The sequence below is a fragment of the Otolemur garnettii genome, unplaced genomic scaffold, assembly GCF_000181295.1.
Source record: "Otolemur garnettii isolate 467f Iridium unplaced genomic scaffold, OtoGar3 scaffold00090, whole genome shotgun sequence".
Lineage (NCBI taxonomy): Eukaryota > Metazoa > Chordata > Mammalia > Primates > Galagidae > Otolemur > Otolemur garnettii.
In genome coordinates this window covers 5,045,957-5,065,550 of record NW_003852485.1, presented here as the reverse complement: position 1 = coordinate 5,065,550, position 19,594 = coordinate 5,045,957, and the positions used below count along the sequence as shown (strand labels likewise).

The window sequence follows — 19,594 nt, the reverse complement described above, 5'->3', positions numbered from 1 at the left end:
TTTCATGTCAATTTTGTTTCTGAGATTGAGCTGGAGTGCCATGGCATCCTCAGACCTCAAAGTTATGGACTTCAGTGATCCTCCCACCTAGTTTCCCAAGTTCCTGGGACTATAGGCAACACCACATTCAGATAATTTCTCTTGGGTTTTTTTTTTTTTTCAGAGACAGCATTTCACTATGTTGCCCAGACTTTTCTAAACTCCTGAGCCCAGGAGATCCTCCTGCCTTGGCCTCCCAAAACTCTGGAATTGTGCTCAGTTTCTGAGTCTTGCCTCTGTTACTTTTTAGTCCTCTGGGCAGAGTTTTTCTATCTCCCCCACGCCTTCTTTTGGCCTCTCTTCTTTTGCTTTTTGTGTTACCACCTCTCCATCTTTTCTGTTCTCCTCATTTATTACCTCTGCTTCTGGTTTGGGCTGGAGGGTGGCCGAGGAACAAGAGGGTTCTCTCCCAAGATCGTTCCTTCTCTCTGAGATGAACCTGGCATTTTCCTGGCCCACAGAACTAATGTCAGGCCCCTCCTGGTCACCTTCAGACTCCAGTCTGTGAATAAGGCCACGTCTGGGGAATAATTTCTTTATTATCACTAGTATTTATTTCAAAATTATCTTGTAATATTATTTGAAACACTTGTTTTTAAAATGCATATTTCGTGCTGTATTTTACTGGTTCTCCTACTCCAACCCCCAGTATTTCTATCTGGTTTGATCCAGCCTATTTTGAGGGGAAGGCAGCATATCCAGTAGGTTTGAAAGGTGAGTCATATTGAGTCCTGGGTTGGCTACGTTTTGGCCCTGCTGTGTCCTTTCGTGCACGTATTCCTCAGGGCAGAGGCATTTATTTACACTGTACAAGTCTGTTCACATTTTATGTTGATCTTACAGTGTCATTCAGGGACAGAAGCGCTGAATGAATCAGAGAAAAGGAGGCTCAATATTGTCAACACAGGTGGCTTTTTGCCTTTAGGAAGCACAGATGAAACTCTCCCTTCCTACAAATGGAGCTCATGGTACAGTTTTCTGTTTTCTGGACTCAGACTTCAAAGATGATCAAGGGAATATAGTCAGAGAGCTCAGGGCTTCTTGAACTCTCTTGTGAATGTGAGGTTTCTGTTTTTCTATAAAATACAGTAAAAAATTTATTTATAGAAAATTGAAATGTCAAACAGGCTTACAAATCACATTACCCCACACTTTTTTATTATTAGATTCAACAGACACATTAGTTGGTCAAATTGCCTTACGAGTTTCTAAACACAAACTACCCATGTCTCTACTTACTTTGTCATGTTCCAGGAACAATAACAACTGGGAGACCAGCACCGGCCGGGGGACCACACTTTCAAAGCTGATGGGAGGCACTCCTGCTATCCCAGATAAGAAGTGCTATTGTCAAATGGCAGCTAGGTTTGGGAATGATTACTTGAGTTTAGAAAATTCTAAAAACAGAGGGGGAGAAATTAGACATCTATTGATGACCTGAAAACTAAATGTAGAGAATAAACCACAATCAAACATGTTTGGCAGATAATAAACATGAAGTTAATGCTTACCACATCACAATGTGAACTGTGCACTCTACGACCTGAAAAAATAGGTATTGAAAAAAATGGGCGAATTTAAAATTCCCTTCCCCAACTATATTATTCACAGAGAAAAGGCTTTCTCCCACCCCGGCTCTGGTTAAATATGAGTAAGCACCTTAGGAAGCCCTGAGCTAGACTCTCGTCCGTTATCCACAATCGTTTGCTGCTGCTTTGTTTGTCTACACACTGCCAATTAATCTCAGGTCTAATTTTTGGAAGGGAATTCCATTCACATTCATGGATTCTGAGTAGCCTTTCCTTCATGAATGTTTCAGGGCCTTTGAGCTTTTCCTCTGTAATAAGAACACACTACATGAGATAGGCAGTCAATTCAGATTAGAATTCAATGTGTCGGCTAGCTCAGAAATCCCAATACAGAAGTTAGCACTCCTGGTCAACAGATGCTCTCCAGGGAACTTGGCCTCCAGAAATCAAGGGCTGGATTAGATCCATCTAACCCAAGAATTTTCCTTTACCAAAAAAGTAATGATGTCTTTCGTAAGGATAGGTGGTAAAAGAGTATTTCAAAAATAGCATCAGTCCTATTGAATAATTTGCATTCCACAGGATTAATTTTCAAGATATTGAATTGAGAAAGCTGAAATTAGTATGAAAGGAGGGTAGTGCCTTAAGTTTTTTGGAATGAAATGGAATGTACACTCATTTAAGACTTTCATTTAACTCGGGCATATAAAATATCAGGAAAATCTTGGCTAAATATCTTACCCCCAGTAAAACTGCAGGTGAGTATAAGGTGAAAGGTAAGTGACATTGTTGGATTTCCTGGATGGTTACGAAGAGCCGGTGACACACTGAATGGTGCACATTGAATGTTGTGATGGTGCTGGTTTCTCATTTAACATTGCAATAATTTGTGATGACAAATAACATGCTGTAGATGACAGAGTTTAAATGCTTTATGCTTTCATATGTGTATGTTGTGTTCCTATCTTACAGACTTTTATAGTATTGAATAAGGGGAAGGCCATCTTCCGGTTCAGTGCCACCTCTGCCCTGTACATTTTAACTCCCTTCAATCCTCTTAGGAAAATAGCTATTAAGATTTTGGTACATTCATATCCTTTTTTCAAGTGATTAGTATTAACTATTTGTACATAATCTCTAAGTACTTTGTAGCTGAATGTAAGAGTTGGGGAACGTCCATATTCTATAACTATTAGGCTCTTTTTGCATTTTTTCATGCCTTATTCTTCAACTTGATTAATTACATAGATGTTACTAAACTTACTAAGTCTTTAAAATCCTTTTTATGCATATATACACACATATGTATGTACATTTTTATCCTTCTAAAAATATGTATATGTATTTAATTCTACAAATCTAACATTAGTAGCCATATTAACCTTACCACCTTTGCACAGAGTTTGTGATTATGTAGAATTTACAGTAAGCAGTGCTATAATAATGAAAAAAATCTACTTTCAGACCCAAGTTTCGCCATACCTATGATGTAAAACACTTCAGAATGTCTTAGAATAAACCTTAAAGGTAAGCATATTTTCCATGGGTCAATGTCAGGAGCTTTGGGCCAGTACTTAGGTAATTCTTGAGCTTTCTTGATGATATTTGTAAAGGAAATACTGGAATGTTGGCTGAATTTCAAGTTTAATTATGACTCTGCCTTGGGAAACTGATTGCTTAGTAAAGACTCTGAGAGTCAATGAAAGAAACTGAGATTCTATTTCTCAATGGTCTTAAGGGCTTTGGCTTTATGATTCTCATTGGTGTTAAAAAAATCTCTACAGTGAAATCCAGTGTTGATGATATGTGTCAAGGAAAAGCTTCATTTCTGGTTGTGTCTCAGTTGATAGTTTTGGCAATAATAAAGAGATTCTGGTTTTTTTTTTTTTTAAAAAAACTCATACTACCTGCTTTTTGAAAATGTTTCTAAAACTTAAAAGGTCATCTAATTTTAAGCTGATTACAAGACATTCTTTGGTGGTATAAATATGCAGTTACTAAAATTAAAATATTTGAAAGATAAAAATCCTAGGGTCAGGGTTTTTACGCTTAGGGAAATATCCCTATCCTACTTTGTATTTCTAGTGCCATCATGTGGTCATTTAATGAAAACTTTCCTTCTGACTTGTGGAAAATTTTGGTTTGGGCAGTAAATTCTAGTCAAAGAATATCGGATCTGAGGCTGGAAATCTGTTTTAGTACTGGGCCACATGATCTAACTTCTCTAGAGATTAGGCCTGATTTCCTTGATTTCTAAAATATACCGATAAGACCAGTTGGTTTTAAGGTTCTGTTTAGCTCTGTATTTCTGTTTTGTCTTACTTGTTTGAGGTATCCCTTAGAGCATATTTACTTCTATACAGGCACTGTGTCAAGCATTGCATACTTATTAGTGCATTTAGTCTGTATGTGAAAATGATGAGTTCTGCACATTGTCAGTTCCATTGTATAAAAAGTAAGAGGAAATTCAGGGTGGCACAGAGGCTGAGTCTACGATCACTTTGCTATGTTGAATTTTCATTACATTCACATCGTGGTAAGGAGTGACCTTCAAGAATATTCACTTTTAATCTTATCCAATGCTGCTACACTTGTACAAATTCCATCCAAATGGACCAACCCAACAAATAGCATTGTGCTGTACTTTGACCATAAACTATTTTCATGCATTATACTATATTTGGATAACGTGGTTAAGAAATGATAGTATTGCTGATATATACCCTTCCTCAACAATTTGCAATTTTAACTGCATTAATTAATGTAATATAAGTCTTTCTGCTCAAAGCATTGAGCCTTCTGCTCAAGTTGCTGTGCAATTTGTATTGTCAAAAACACAGCTTCCCGCTGAAGTTCTCTGGTAAATACATTGAATTACTAAGAGCGATAAAAACAAAACTTTATGCTGATATAATACTTTTCCATACACTATCTCATTTAATACATACAACCACCCTATGAACATAATATTATTACCCACAATTTACAGATGAAGAAATTGAAGTTTCAAGATGTTAGATGACTTTCCTGCAATGTGTTTATTCCTGAGTCCCAACTAACCCGCAGTCCAGGCTTTTCAATGATGGTTTGATGTAATACCTAGATTTGGATTTTCTTCTGTGCATTCCTTAACAATAACCTACATTATTCAGCATGCTAATTATGTGCACTATTTTGACCAACTGTGTGTTTATGACAATGAGTAACCCTCCTGATTGGACAAAGAATGTAGAGTAAGTTCAGCTTAAATTTTAAATATATATATACAAATATATCTCTATGAATGTTTGGGATTTTGAAACAATGTCTTAATGTCTTTTCAAAATAAAACTGAAGAACATCCTTATTAAAGCAACTCCTAGACACAGTTATGTAGCAAGAAGGAAATGCTCTGAGCTCTGCTGGCCTTAGATCCAATGTCTTTCACCTGTCCCCGGTGGTCACCAGCAGCCCATCATTCCTGAATAGCCATCCCTTTTCCTTCAGGATTTATAGTGGCCAAGGCAAATGTGGTCATGCAGAGAAGAGCCAATATGGTGATCCTTGTGACAATTAAATTCCAGATAATTTAAGGGACTAATAATCAAAAAGGGCAAATTAGAAATGCCATATGATGACAGCGTTGCACCATACCAACTTTTCATTTCCACCAGATGCATCTGCTTCATGGTGGGCCTATATCAGTTGCAAGCATGTTCACAAAAAATGGCAGAAAAAATCCAGCATTTTTGGATTGTAGAACTTAGAAAATTCAGTAGATTGAAGGCTAAACGAACAGAAATCAAAGTTTGGGCAGCTTATTCAGAAAATGGGAGCATTCCTAATTCTATCGACAAACTTTCTGTTCTGGGGATCCCTACCCCTTTGAGAGCTGTGATAACTGCAGCCAAGACTGTGCTAACAAGGGCTAGGCCACCGGCCCATACTACCTGTGTCATAATCTCTGTGGCTGCTGACCCTTTCCTGCTGCACAGGTCTTCCCAGGAGCCTCTGCCCTTCCTGGATACCTCCAGGTTGGAGTCGATGTGAAAACTGACAGATTCTGAAGAAAATAATAAACCTTATATGCAAAGAATTCCTGCTGTATTAAAATTAACATGTGAGGCCCTGCAAGTGTTCAGCCCCTCTAATTCCTGTGATTTTATGTTGCCCTCACACTCAAAGTTCTGAGTAGAAGTTTTAAACTTTGGAAACATGCAAGTTTCTGAATTATCACAAAACTTTATTCTAAATTAATTTTTTACCCTTTCTAACCTTAGAATTTTCCACTTTGGTTTTAATCAAGTCCTTTCCCCAAGTAAGTTCACCTACCATGCGGAAAGGGGAAACCTACGACTTGTTAATTTGTTAATTTCTTCTCCTTCTTAGAACATCATTGAAATTGAGATTTTTTTGCATTCTAGAGGAAATTATTTTATGCTTCTGCAATATTATTGACTGGGTACTCCATCACGTGAACATGCCGGATCATTCCTGGGAAGTTATATTCCTTTCTATCAATACCAAAACATCTTAGACAGTAACAAGAACAGACTAATTGCTGGTATTTCTCACACTACTCTTAACAACACCTTAAAACCAGCTCTTCATGTATTGGGGAATTTTATTTCTATTGGAATAAAATCAACCTGCCTACTTTTCTTTCTTAATAGTCATCTATTCCTCTGAGAGATTGATAAGAAATGGAGATGCTATAACACTGTGACTTTATAAATGCTTCTGGATGCTTGTTTTCAGGTACACCTTCACTGGAATATATACTTTTGAATCACTTATAAAAATTATTGCCAGGGGCTTCTGTTTAGAAGATTTTACTTTCCTTAGAGATCCATGGAACTGGCTCGACTTCACTGTCATTACATTTGCGTAAGTGCCTTTTTTGAAACTTGGAAAGAGAACATAGATGGGTTTTCCATGAGTGCTTATGCTTTTAAAGAGTGGGTTTGTTTTAAGGGTGGACTATTTTAGTGTGATTTACATTATTAAGCTCTGAATTTTAATTTGGTGCAAGAGGTCCAGTGGCCATTTCACTGTGGCATGAAGGTTTTGCAGTAGTTGAAACTGAAATTTTCACATGTAATAAATATCTGTCTGCAAATTTCAACCATGTTATTCTTTCAAAATACACACACACACACATGCAAGCACACACACACACTCCCGAGTGTGAAATCACAAGTATATTGATAATACATCTGTGAAAATGGATTTAAAAAATTACAGCCACAGAAAATTCTATTGGCCCCATAGATTTGCACTGAACTTGCCCAGATTATGCACGGCTTCTTTTATTAGTCTGATAGAAGAACAGAAATATTAGCATTGAAGTGTTCTGGCAAAACAAGCAGGAAAAAGTACGTTAGTTGATGTACCTATTTAACATAGTATTAAATTATTATTTTATCAGCAAACCAATTTTCTAAGACATAGATGGGCACATTCTCTCTGTCTCTGTTTCCACCCTGACCCTTTGTCCCTTCCTCTCTTCTTTCTTTTTATGGATTTCTTCAGTTCTTTCTTTACTCTCAACCTAAAGCTTACCCTTGTCTACTATGCATCTACACCCAGTAATATGCCTAATTTCTGCACCCTATTTTTTTTCCTAGTGGTAAACTTTCCCAGGAAGAGGTCTAGAAAAATAATAGAAAGCCATTCAGGAGAAGGTGAGGGTAGAATGTGGGGGAAGGTAGACCAGCACCTCTCTCCCTCATACTTTCTTCAAAGGCCGATTTTCCTGGCCTCTTGCAAATGTGATGTGGGGAATAGGAGAGGTGGCGCTCTAAGACTCAGGGCTTCAAATACTCCCTATCTGCTCTTAATTTCATAGCTGATTGGGATGAGCCAATTGTTCTCCAAGCTCTCTGGTCACAGCTTGAAAGATGTATATGAGACTTCTGTTTCTGAATAAAGTAGCAATAATGGCAGGGCCACCATTGGGCCCTATAAAATATTTTCTTTATTTCCCTGACTTTCATTTAAAAGTTATTCTTAAAAAACCTTTTCTTGTACATAAAGGCAATAAGGCTATCTGCGTTTACATGCCTAAATTCTGTTGTGTGAGTTTGTGAATTTTTTTCTAATACAAACCCTAAGACCATAGCCAAGATATATTTTCTTTTTACTTAATTCTCCTATGTAATTGTCAGTAACATTAGATTACATGTTGACTACATTGAATTCCAAAATGGCAAGAGGGATGCATCCTTTATAAAGTTTACATTCAGATAGTGGCCTTAAAAATGTTGTGAATTAAATGACAGTAATGGATTCTAATTTTTAATTTGCCACTTACGATATTTATCATTTAAAATCACCAAGAAGGTCTTTATAAAATACCAGCACCAATAATATAAATCCTCTTAAAATCTTGAATAACTCTGATTTAATTCTACAGGTATTTAACCGAATTTGTAAACCTAGCAATTTTTCAGCTCTTCGCACTTTCAGAGTCTTGAGAGCTTTGAAAACTATTTCTGTAATTCCAGGTAAGAAGTGATGGGTGTACAGCTCAGGCTCCTTGAACCTACAGCTCTTTCTTTGTATCCTGTCATTGTGTTTGTGTGTGAACTCCTTATTACAGATATGTGACAGAGTTTGTGGACCTGGGCAATGTCTCAGCATTGAGAACATTCCGAGTTCTTCGAGCTTTGAAAACAATTTCAGTCATTCCAGGTGAGAGCTGGGTTAAACGCCCATGCTGACCTCTCATGTTTGCTCAGCATCAGCCTGTTTGCTTCACATTCCGCATTACAGAAAATCGGAAACCATCAGATTAGGTGTTTCACAGGAAATGATTCTAATTGTCTGAACATACCTTTTATCGGCCTTGGAGTTTAACAATTTCTTATGTGAGACACTGTAATTTGCAGTATCTTAGAAATACTACGGTTTTGTTTTTCATCGCATTGGTTCGACCAATAACTTGTTCCCTATTGAATGCATCAATCTGTGATTTCTTATTCATTATAGCCATTGATCCATTAATGACTATGTATGTACAATACAAATCTTGCAAGTCTTTTGCTAACAAAAGACAAATGAGTAAGATAATAAACAATAGCATGAGTTTGCATGTAGTATTATACCTCAAGCCACCTTCAGCATTGTAAATAAACTTTTCCAACTTATAAACAGAAGTTTTTAAATATCTATTAAGGTAATTTGCTATAAAAATAACAACTGCCCCTAGTGAGAGTATGGGGCAAGTTTTAGTCGCAAAAAGAAAAAAGGACAAGACCTTTTCCTTCATGTGGGCTTCATGAGGACCATGAACCGCCCATTATTTCCTCCAGACATAATGGGAGATGGCTCTTTAGTTCGCTGTTTACTTCACCGCATTATGGGGTCAGCTCCGTAAGTTCTTCAGTCTCCCAAAAAGTATTGCTCTTCCACTCGCACTGCAAACATTTTAGGCTTATGCATGAAATCTATGTTTTCAAAAGAATTATGTGAAGCTTTTATTATTTCCCCTGCGTTGAGACTTCACAGTAATAAGATTCTTTCTTTCAGGCCTGAAGACCATTGTGGGGGCCCTGATCCAGTCGGTGAAGAAGCTCTCTGACGTCATGATCCTGACTGTGTTCTGTCTGAGCGTGTTTGCGCTGATTGGGCTGCAGCTCTTCATGGGCAACCTGCGGAATAAGTGTGTCCAGTGGCCTCCCACCAATGCTTCGCTGGAGGAGCATAGTATAGAGAATAATATAACTGTGGATTACAATGGCACACTTGTAAATGAAACTGTCGTTAAGTTTGACTGGAAATCATACATTCAAGATTCAAGTAAGGACTATTGTTACATGTATTTATTCTTTTTGTTGTTGTTGTGCCTGTCTGGACATGAAAAAAATTAGTAATGGTCACGGAACAAGTTGTGATCTTTTATAAAATTACATGATCAAACTGTTTTTAAAATATTTTCAATTACATTGTACTTGTCATTTCTTTTCCCTGGATTTTAAATAATAGATTATTTATATTTCTGAAGCTAATTTTAAAGAAGGATTTTATTAATCACCTTATCAATGATGTGCACATATGTATAATTATTCTATTAATAATTATTAATAGATCTATTAATCTATTATTAATAATTATTTTGACTCCTAAATGGTACTTTTCATGGCATCCTCATGTGGAAGGCTGAAGAATTCAGCTAGAAAGAATTTGCTGTGCATTCTTCAGGCAGCAATTGAAATAATCGAAGGAGATAAAATATGTGAAAGCCCTTTGTAAATGACCAAAAAATAAATATTATTCTTGTATTTGAAAGGTAGTATTATGTCAAAGAGAAAAGAATTACAATCAATGAAGCTTTAGGAGAGAGTAGCATCATATGTTAGATGACTTAGTAAAGTTATGGGAATCACTTCATCTTTATTTCAAGACTTAGACAAATAGTTGAATATTTCAATAGTCCATTCTAGAAGGTTGTAAAAATAGTGAGTCTACACTTTCTCTTTTTAAAATGAAAATAAAAAGTAAGTAAAGTTTTCTCTCTCTTTAATTTCAGAATCCACCAGTAGCAATATTTTAAAAGCAAGGAAAATCAAACATGATTTATGGGTGAAGAACATGTCTTTGTAAAGAAAAATATTAAATATTTAAAACTCAGATTCTAAGAGTGTGGTGGCTCACGCCTGTAATCCTAGCTCTCTGGGAGGCTGGACTGCCTGAGCTCACTGGATGGAGACCAGCCTGAGCAAGAGTGAGACCCCATGTCTAAAAAATAGCTGGATGTTATGGCAGGCACCTGCAGTCCCAGCTACTTGGAAGGCTGAGGCAAAAGAATCACTTGAGCCCAAGAGTTTGAGGTTGCTGTGAGCTATGACAATAGAGCACTCTACTGAGGGTGACAAAGTGAGGTTCTGTCTCAAAACAAAAACAAACACCCCCCCCCCAGATTCCAGATGTGCTTGAATATAGTGATATCATTTTTATTATTTTGGAATTAATTTGGAAAAAATACAAGAAAGCTTCAGTGAACAAGTAGGATTTGTCATAGAAAGTTATTGGTTATTTGATAAATCTTAAAGTTATGATAACATAATTTAAAACATAAGAAAGACCCAATCAGTGTCTCCCTATAGTTACAGATCTGGGAAATACTTTGTGTTGTTACCAATTGACTCTTTCATGATATTCAGTGTAAGTTAACAAATAATTTGCAAATAGTCTTAAAACTCTAGATTAAGAAAAATTCTTTAATTAAGAAAAGTAAGTGTCAGAGCAAAGATGTCTTCATTCATTCTTTAGGATGCCAGTAAGTCCACTTCTGTCACCAACTCCCTAAAATCTATTGTTAGTTTGATTTTGTGTCTAAGAGTAAGGCAATAAATATGAAAACATCACTTAAGGTTTATTCTCTTTAGTGGACATTTATCAGGCTCCATTTTTAATGTATTCAAAGTAAAGGAAATCAAAAAATATCTGAGGTTATTTCCAGCTCTAAAAATCCATGCCTCTCACCATTTTCCCTAGTAACATGCCAGTTGTTGAAAAAAAGATTATTTTAAATAAAATGCAAATATATATATACAATAGCTCATCTTTGAAAGTAATAGAACATTCAATTTATTATAATTAAAGATAAACATAACTGAAAAATTGTATTTTCCTCGGGTTAAGGATTTCATTTAATTTTTTATTTATTAAATTTCAGTAGATTTGGGGATACAAGTTGAATTCCTTTACACATACAGATACCACAGTGGTGAAGTCTAGGCTTTTAGTACCCATCATCAGAGTAGAGCACATTGTACCTCCCAGGGAAGTTTTCGTCCCCTCCTCCCCTTCCCTGAATCATCCTTTGTGTTTTTAATGTGCATTACACCCTCTGTGTGCCCCCGTTTAGCTTCTCATCTTTTAGTGCTACCATTCATCTTTCTGCTCCTGAGTTACTTCACTGAGGATCATGGCTCCAGTTCCATCCAAGTTTCTGCAAAAGATGTTATTTCATTCCTTCATATTGCTAAGTAGAACCTCATTATGTGTGTTGTATATATACTTACCATATTGCCTTTATCCATTCATCAAACACTTAGGACACTTAGGGTGATTATATACCTTTGTGATTGTGAATTGTGCTGTGATAAACATACATTTTTTGATATAAGGATTTCCTAGGAGTGGGATTGCAACAATCAAGTAGTAGATCTACTTTTAGATCTTTGAGAAATCTCTTTGATCCCCCACAAAGGGTTTAGTAATTTACATTCCCACCCACAATGTATAAGTGTTTTCTTTTCCCCACAACCAACACTTGTCCTTTTTTTGTCTTTTTAGTAATGGTCCTTCTGATTGAAATAACAAAGTATCCCATTGTGGTTTTAATTTTTATTTCCCTGATGATTAGTGATGTTGAGCATGTGAGCATTTTTTTTTTTTAGTTAAAACAAGATCTCACGCAGTAGCTTATTTTTTAATAATTTGTGTACCTTCTTTTGAAAAACACTTGTTCGCATGATTTGCCCACTTTTAAATGGGGATGTTTGTTTTTCTTGCTAAGTTGTTTGAGCTTTTTGTAGATTCTAGATATGCATCCTTAGTCAGACACACCATTTGTGAATGTTTTCTCTCATTCTCCCATTCTGTGGGATGGTTATTTATTTACTCTTCTGAACTTTTTTCTTTTGCTATCCAAAAGCTTTTTAGGTTAATTAAGCCATTTGTCTGCTTTTGTATTTGTTGCACTTGCTTTTGAGGTCTTAGTTATAAATCCTTTGCATAGGTCAACATCCAGAGAGGATTTTTCACATTTTCTGCTAGAATTTTTATTGTTTTTGGTCTTACATTTACATTTTAATCCATTCTTGATTTAATTTTTGTATATCATGAAATATAGGGATCAAGTTTCATTCTTCTATATATGGCTATCTAATGTTTCCAGAATCATTTATTAGATAGTGTGTTCTTTCCTCAGTGTTATGTTTTGTTCTGCTTTGTTGAAGATCAGTTGATTGTAGGTATGTGGCTTTATTCTCAGTTCTTTATTCTGTTCCACTGATCTATGCATATACCTCCATGCCAGTACCATGCTGATTTGGTTGCCATAATCTTGCAGTATAATTTGAAGTCAGATAATAAGATGCTTCCAGTGTCGTTCTTTTTGATTAAGATTGCTTTGAATATTTTGGTTGTTTTTTTGTTCTATGTGAATTTAAAATTTGTTTCTAATTCTTTAAAAAATGACATTATTATTTTGCATTGAATCTAAAGATTGCTGTGGAAAGTATAGTCATTTTAACAATATTGATTCTTCTAATTTGTGAGTGTGAAATATTATTTTATCCATTTGTGTCAGTTAAAATTTCTTTCATCAATGACATAATTCTCTTTGTAGAGATCTTTCACTTCCTTGGTTAAATTTTTTCCTACATATCTTATTTTTGTGAAGCTATTGAAAAGGGAACTAAGCTTTTAATTTGATTCTCTTGGTAGTTGTTGGTACATAGAAATGTTACTAATTTCTATAGATTGACATTATAACCTGAAACATGCTGAATTTATATCTAATGTAGGAGTCTTTTGGTGGAGCCCTTAGGGTTTTCTAGGTGTAAGATCAATTCCTCAGTGAACAGAGAATTTGACTATCTCTTTTCCAATTTGGACACCCTTTATTTCCCTGTCTTGCCTGATTGCTCTGGCCAGAACTTACAGTAATACGTTGAGGAGCAGTGGTTAAAGTGGGCATCTTTACTAATATGAATTTATTTCAAAGCAAATCTCCAATGTACTCAATACTATTAAGAAGCCAGTAGATGATCTAACACATGCCCACACCGGAGAAAAACTCAATTCAATTCAAGTTGAGGGAGTGGGAACGAGGGAAGAGGGAGAGGTGATGAGGGAAGGAGATTGGTGTGTTCCCATTTAGTGGACAATGTAAAGGTATTGCCACACGTTTTGGGTGTGGGACACAACTACAAGAGGGACTCCACCTAACATATGCAAATATTAACCTGTAATAACCTGAAATAAATACAATAAAACACATTAATCCGAAATAAATACAATAAAACAAAATTAATTAATAAAAATAGAATGGGCATCTTTCTCTTATTCCAGTTCTCAGCAGATATGTTTGTTGGCTATGGGTATGGCATATATGGCTTTTATTGTTTTGAGGTATGTCATGAAGCAATGCTGAATTTTATCAAATGCCTTTTTTCCATCTACTGAGATGATCATATGGTTTTTGCTAGAAATTCTATTTATATGGTCATATTTATTAACTTGTACATCTAGAACCACTGTTGAATCTCTGTCACAAAACCTGCTTAATCATGGCAAATTATCCTTTTGATGTGCTGGATTCAGTTTCTTGGTATTTTGTTGAGGACTTTTGCATTTATAAGGACTTTTCCATAAGAGATATTTTTTGTTGAGGACTTTTGTTGAGGTATTTTGTTGAGGACTTTTGCATAAGAGATACTGTTCTGTAGCTTTCTTGTTGTTGTTGCTTCCTTTTCTGACTTTAGTATCAGGATACTGGCTTCATAGAATGAGTTAGGGAGGATTCTCAAACTTTTGCAACAGTTTCAGTAGGTTGGCACCAGTCCTTTGTACATCTGGTAGACTTTACCTGTGTTTGGCTATGTTCCTACAGTCCTGATCCTTATATGTTGGAAGATTTTTCATTACTGATTCTATCTTGTTACTTATTATTTTGGTCTATTCCAGAGTTCTGTTTCTTCCTGGTTGAATCTCAGAAGGTTCTATATTTTTAGGAATTCATCCTTTTCCTCTAGGTTTTCTAGTTTGTGAAAATAATGTTACCCATAATAATCTGTAATGATCTTGTGTATACATTTTAATTTCCCTTTTTTCATTTTTGAATATGTTGACTCAGAGGTTTTCTTTTTTGCTGTAGCTGATGCCTTATCAATTTTATTAATATTTTTGAAGAATCAATTTTTCATTTTGTTGATTTTTTTGGCTATTTCAGCTAGTTTGTTCTGATCTTTATTATTTCTTTTCTTTTGCTAACTTTGGCTTTGGTTTGTTCTTGTTTTTCTAGTCCTTTGAAGTGGATTATTAAGTTGCTAATTTTTGATCTTTTTACTTTTTTCAAGTAGGCATTTAATGTTATAAAATTCCCTCTGAGCACAACTTTTACTGTATCCCACAGGTTTTCATTTGTTATATTTTCATATTCATTCATTTCAACATTTTTCATTTCTGTCTTTATTTCTTCATTTATATAGTAATCATTCAATAGCATGGTGTTTGATTTCTGTGTATTTTCAGAGTTTCTGAAGTTTAACAAGTAGCTTTATTCTAGTGTGATCTGAAAGGATACTTGATATAATTTTAGTTTTTTTAATTTAAGATTTGTTTTATTGCCTGCAATGTGGTCTATCATTTAGAATGTTCCATGTGTTGATGAAAAATGTATATTCTATAGTTTCTGGGTGGAATGTCCTGTAACTGTCAGTTAAGTCTATCTGGTGTAATGTCAAATTTAAGTTCAGTGTTTCCTTATTGATTTCCTATCTTATTGATGTCTGAGTATGCTGCTAAAATCCCCCACTAATATTGTGTTGCTATCTATCTCTTTCTCTCAGTCTAATAATAGTTGGAGTTCCAATGTTGGGTGTGTAAATATTCAGAATCCTTATATCTACTTGCTGAACTGATCTCTTTATCATTATGTAATGACTTTTTTTGTATTTTTTTTTTTATCATTTTTGAGTTTAACTTTGTTTTATCTGATGTAACGATAGCCTCACTTTGGTTTCTGTTTGCATGGAATACCTTTTCTCACCCCCTTACTTTCAGTCTGTACATATCTTCAAACTAAGGTGAATTTCTTGTAAACAGCATGTAGTTGGCTGATGTTCCCCTAACCCCCACCTTGGTCAATGTATTTTTTTTTTTAAGTGAAAGCATTAAATCTATTTATGTTAATGTTTAATAGTGATATGTGAGGTTTTGTACTTGTCATATTTTAGTGTATTGATAGTTGTTTTATAAATTCTTTCTTTTTCTCTTTGTGATATTCTGAAATTCTATTGTGTTTCCACTTATTCTTTTCTCTTCCACCTTTGTGTGATTGCTTTTTTTTAGACCTTTGAATTTTACATCTTTTTTTTTTTGGCTAGGGCTGGGTTTGAACTTACCACCTCCAGCATATGGGGCCAGCACCCTACTCCTTTGAGCCACAGGCACCACCCGAGTTTTACATCTTTATCTGTTTTTGTGATGATGAATATTGATTTTTTGTTTCCATATTTAAGGCATTGTTGAGCATTTCCTATAGAGCTTAGTTAGTGGGGATGAATTCTCTCAGTGTCTGCTTATCAAAGAGAGACTTTATTTTTCCTTCATTTGTGAAGCTTATTCTAGAAGAATATAAAATTTTTGACTAGTAGTTTTTTTCTTTCAGCAGTTTGAAAATCATATCTCATTCTCTGTTGGCCTGGCCTATAAGATTTATGCTGAGAGGTCCACTATTATTCTGTTATGGATTCCTTTATAAGTGACTAGATGCTTTTTTTCTGCTGAATTTAAAATTCTTTCTTTCACTTTGATCTTAGTTATTCTGGTCATATTATGTCTTGGGAAGTCCTTTTTCAGTATATTTGCTTGGGAATCAGTGGGCCTCCTGTTTCTGCATGTCTGTCTTAACAGTCCTGGGAAGTTTTTACTAATTATTTGTGGAAACAGGCTTTCTAAACTTTTTGATGTCTCTTCCTCTTCTGCCCACCCTGGGAATACTGATAATTCATAAATTCAGTTGCTTTATGTAGTCCCAGATGTCACAAAGGCTTTGCTCATTCCTTTTAATTCTTTTTTTCTTATTTTTTCTCTGCCTGGATTATTTCAAAAGACCAGTCTTCAAGTTCTAAGATATTTTATCCTCTTTCCTATAGTTTATTTTTGAAGCTTTTGTTTTTGTATTCCCTTCAATGACTTTTTGAGCTCCAGAATTTCTGTATGGAGTTATTAAAGATACCTATCCCCTTGGTAAATTTCTCATTCATATCCTGAATTGATTTTCTGCAAATTTATATTTTTTCCCAGATTTCTCTTCAATCTTATTTAACTTCTTTAGAATGAACATTTCAAACCAGTAAAGAATCAGAATTCTTTATCTGACATATTTTGGAATTCTTTCAAGGGCTATCCATTGTTGGACAATTGTGGTTCCCTGGTGGTGTCATATTTCTTTCTTTCTCTTTTTTCCTCTCTGTTGTCCTGGATAGAGTGGCCTGGCATCATCATAGTTCACAGCAACCTGAAACCCTTGGGCTCAAGGATTCCTCTTGCATCAGCCTCCCCAGTAACTGAGACTATAGGTGCTTGCCTCCATGCACAGCTAATATTTTCTGAGATGGGGTCTCCTTCTTGCTCAGGCTGGTCTTGTACTTCTGAGCTTAAGCAATTCACCCTCATTGGCCTGCTACATTGTTAGGATTCTAGGCCTCATAGTGCAATATTTCCTTGATTATTTACATTTCCTATGTCCTTCTATTGATGTATGATGCAGAGTTAGTCACTTGTTCCAATTTTTAAAAATTGATTTGAAAGAGGAAAATTTTTTTCTGAAGATGTATGTATGTTCTTGGTTAATTAGGACACTTTGGCTTTGATTGGGGTGCTTATACTAGTGTGACTTTTGTATAACTGCTTGGACAGCACACAGGGTCTGTGGTAAATGTGATTACCTTGGTGGCTTACAGCACAATTATTAGTTGAGGCTGTGTCACATTTTGCTGGGGACTTGAATGCCAGCTGAGCCAGTCTTTGCACACTCATGGTAGGAGCAATGAACTAAATATGACTGATTTTAGGCTTCAGAGCAGCTTACACTAGCAGCAAAGCTATGTCTTAGAGGACCGATTCTTGGGCCACTTGGTGGCTTGCTTAGAATCTAGTAGGTGGAGCAATGGACCTGGTTATGAGGTAGGGAATTAAGTTCACAAACTCATCTTTTAGAAAGTGCTGTATACCTCATTGCTGAATATAAATGCAGTCACCTTCAAAGTTCACCCCTAGGGAAGCTGTGCACTGATGCTAGCACTTAGTCTGCCCTTCAAAGCAACTTTGGAACTCTTTCTCTGGAATGACCATCAGAGCCATCACTGTATGAGGTCTGACAGTTCCCAAACTAATTCTAGAAAAAATACTAAATCTAAAAGAATTACTATAAATAACCCCTGCTTTAGTATTTCATGTTTTTTAATTTTGTTTTAATTGTTGATATGATTTATGCTTCTGCTGCTGTAAACTGCCTATATTATATTCTGAAAGTTGATATAGTAATAATATAAGTTGTATTTAATTATTAAAAATGCATAAATGCTGTTAAAAGTATAGGAAAGATAACTGAACAATATATTGTTCTTTTATTTTGAAGTATATGGCTGCTTTAAGAAAACAAAGGAATTCCTTTCATTCCTATTTTTACTGAACTAAATTTATTTTTTATGGGAATGGTGGAAAAATACAGATACCTTTTCAAAAGGTTATGTTTGTACCTGTGACTATCACTAATTTTATGTTCATAATGAAGTACTTAGCATTGTTAAGTATCCACTGCCCTTTTAACATAATATCGAGTATTTGGAGAAAGAAGAGGCAGATAATTGTGCCTTTGAATGAGTTATATGTTTCAAGTTACTTAATAAACCTGAAAGTAGAATTTGATTTTCTATTCTCATTTTAGTATTTTTAACAATGCAAATGTTCATCATATAACTTTCTTTTTCTCAAACAGGATATCATTATTTCCTGGAGGGTTTTCCAGATGCACTACTATGTGGAAATAGCTCTGATGCAGGGTAAGCCAATAATTAGCACATGTTTTTGTATTTGTGTGTACATATACCTATATGCATGTTTTTTCTCTCTTTTTGTATAACCGGAAGAATACAGCCAACTAATTTCACTCGCATTAATCTGCTATACTTAAGCTTTTTGGTAAAGTGTGAGAGTATTTAAATATTGAGTAAGCTTTTTTGTATTATAAAAGAGGAGATAATACGTTTAATTGCAATGTTATTTCCCTTAATACATATTGGACAAGGAATCAACTCAGGAGACTTCATAGAAGTGAAATTGAAGTGGAGATACTGAAATAACAATTATCAAGAGATACTAGTCTTGTAAAATGTTATTAGAAATTCCACACCACATTTGAATGATGATGCCAAATGACTAATAAAACAATATTCAGTCAAAGTTGGGAGATAAACCAAACCAGGTTGCAAATATAAAGTGCTACCAGAGTAAAAACATGGTAGAATATCTTGTAATACTTTCTTTTACTTCATTTATAGCCAATGTCCAGAAGGATATATGTGTGTGAAAGCCGGTAGAAATCCTAATTATGGCTACACAAGCTTTGATACCTTCAGTTGGGCTTTTTTGTCCTTGTTTCGACTAATGACTCAGGACTTCTGGGAAAATCTTTATCAACTGGTGAGAACCTAAAGAGCCACACACTGCATTTAAGTAGAAATATATGAGAAACAAGTTGACCTATAAAATCCAAACCATAGCACAATATAGTGGAAAGAAGAGGCTTGAAGTCAGGAGACTTGAGTTTTTCTATCCCACTAACTGTAACACATGTTGAACAAAGTGATGTCAAGGATAGCGATTCTCTCCCATTTCCCATTGGCTCAAAACCTATTTCTTTTCCTTCTTAAGCACAGACTCTCCTGAACAGAAGTCACATTATCCCCTCAGCCTTCTGTACCCCCACAAATGTTATCCTTCATGTGGGAGATGATGAAATGAAAAAGCAGATGTAGCAAGATAACTTCGTTCTCTTCCTCTTTCATGGGGGTCTCCAGGGTATTTTACTGATTGTTTCATTCTTGGTGGATTCAGAAATCCCTCCTAGAAATCAGAGTATGAATGCATAAGTTAGGGGAGAAGGAAGAAGCTGATGTCTAAAAAAAAAAGTAGGGCATGCTGTAACCAACATAATTATTATCTATATCAGTGTTCTGCAAGACATACAAGTAAGGTACCCGTTAGTGAAATAATATTGAAAAATAATTCTGATATCCTTGTTTCTA

General features: G+C 35.3%; 1 protein-coding gene across 1 annotated transcript in view; it reads left to right on the top strand.

The window, feature by feature from the left end:
* The window catches only part of LOC100963118 (sodium channel protein type 1 subunit alpha), an 81,365-nt gene that overhangs the window by 9,071 nt on the left and 52,700 nt on the right, over window positions 1-19,594 (top strand). Inside the window, exons 2-8 of the mRNA XM_012808453.2 lie at window positions 2,541-2,659; window positions 4,712-4,801; window positions 6,306-6,434; window positions 8,149-8,240; window positions 9,078-9,347; window positions 18,286-18,349; window positions 18,848-18,989. Coding sequence (XP_012663907.1) covers window positions 2,541-2,659; window positions 4,712-4,801; window positions 6,306-6,434; window positions 8,149-8,240; window positions 9,078-9,347; window positions 18,286-18,349; window positions 18,848-18,989 — 906 coding nt within the window. The remainder of the gene's footprint in view (window positions 1-2,540; window positions 2,660-4,711; window positions 4,802-6,305; window positions 6,435-8,148; window positions 8,241-9,077; window positions 9,348-18,285; window positions 18,350-18,847; window positions 18,990-19,594) is intronic.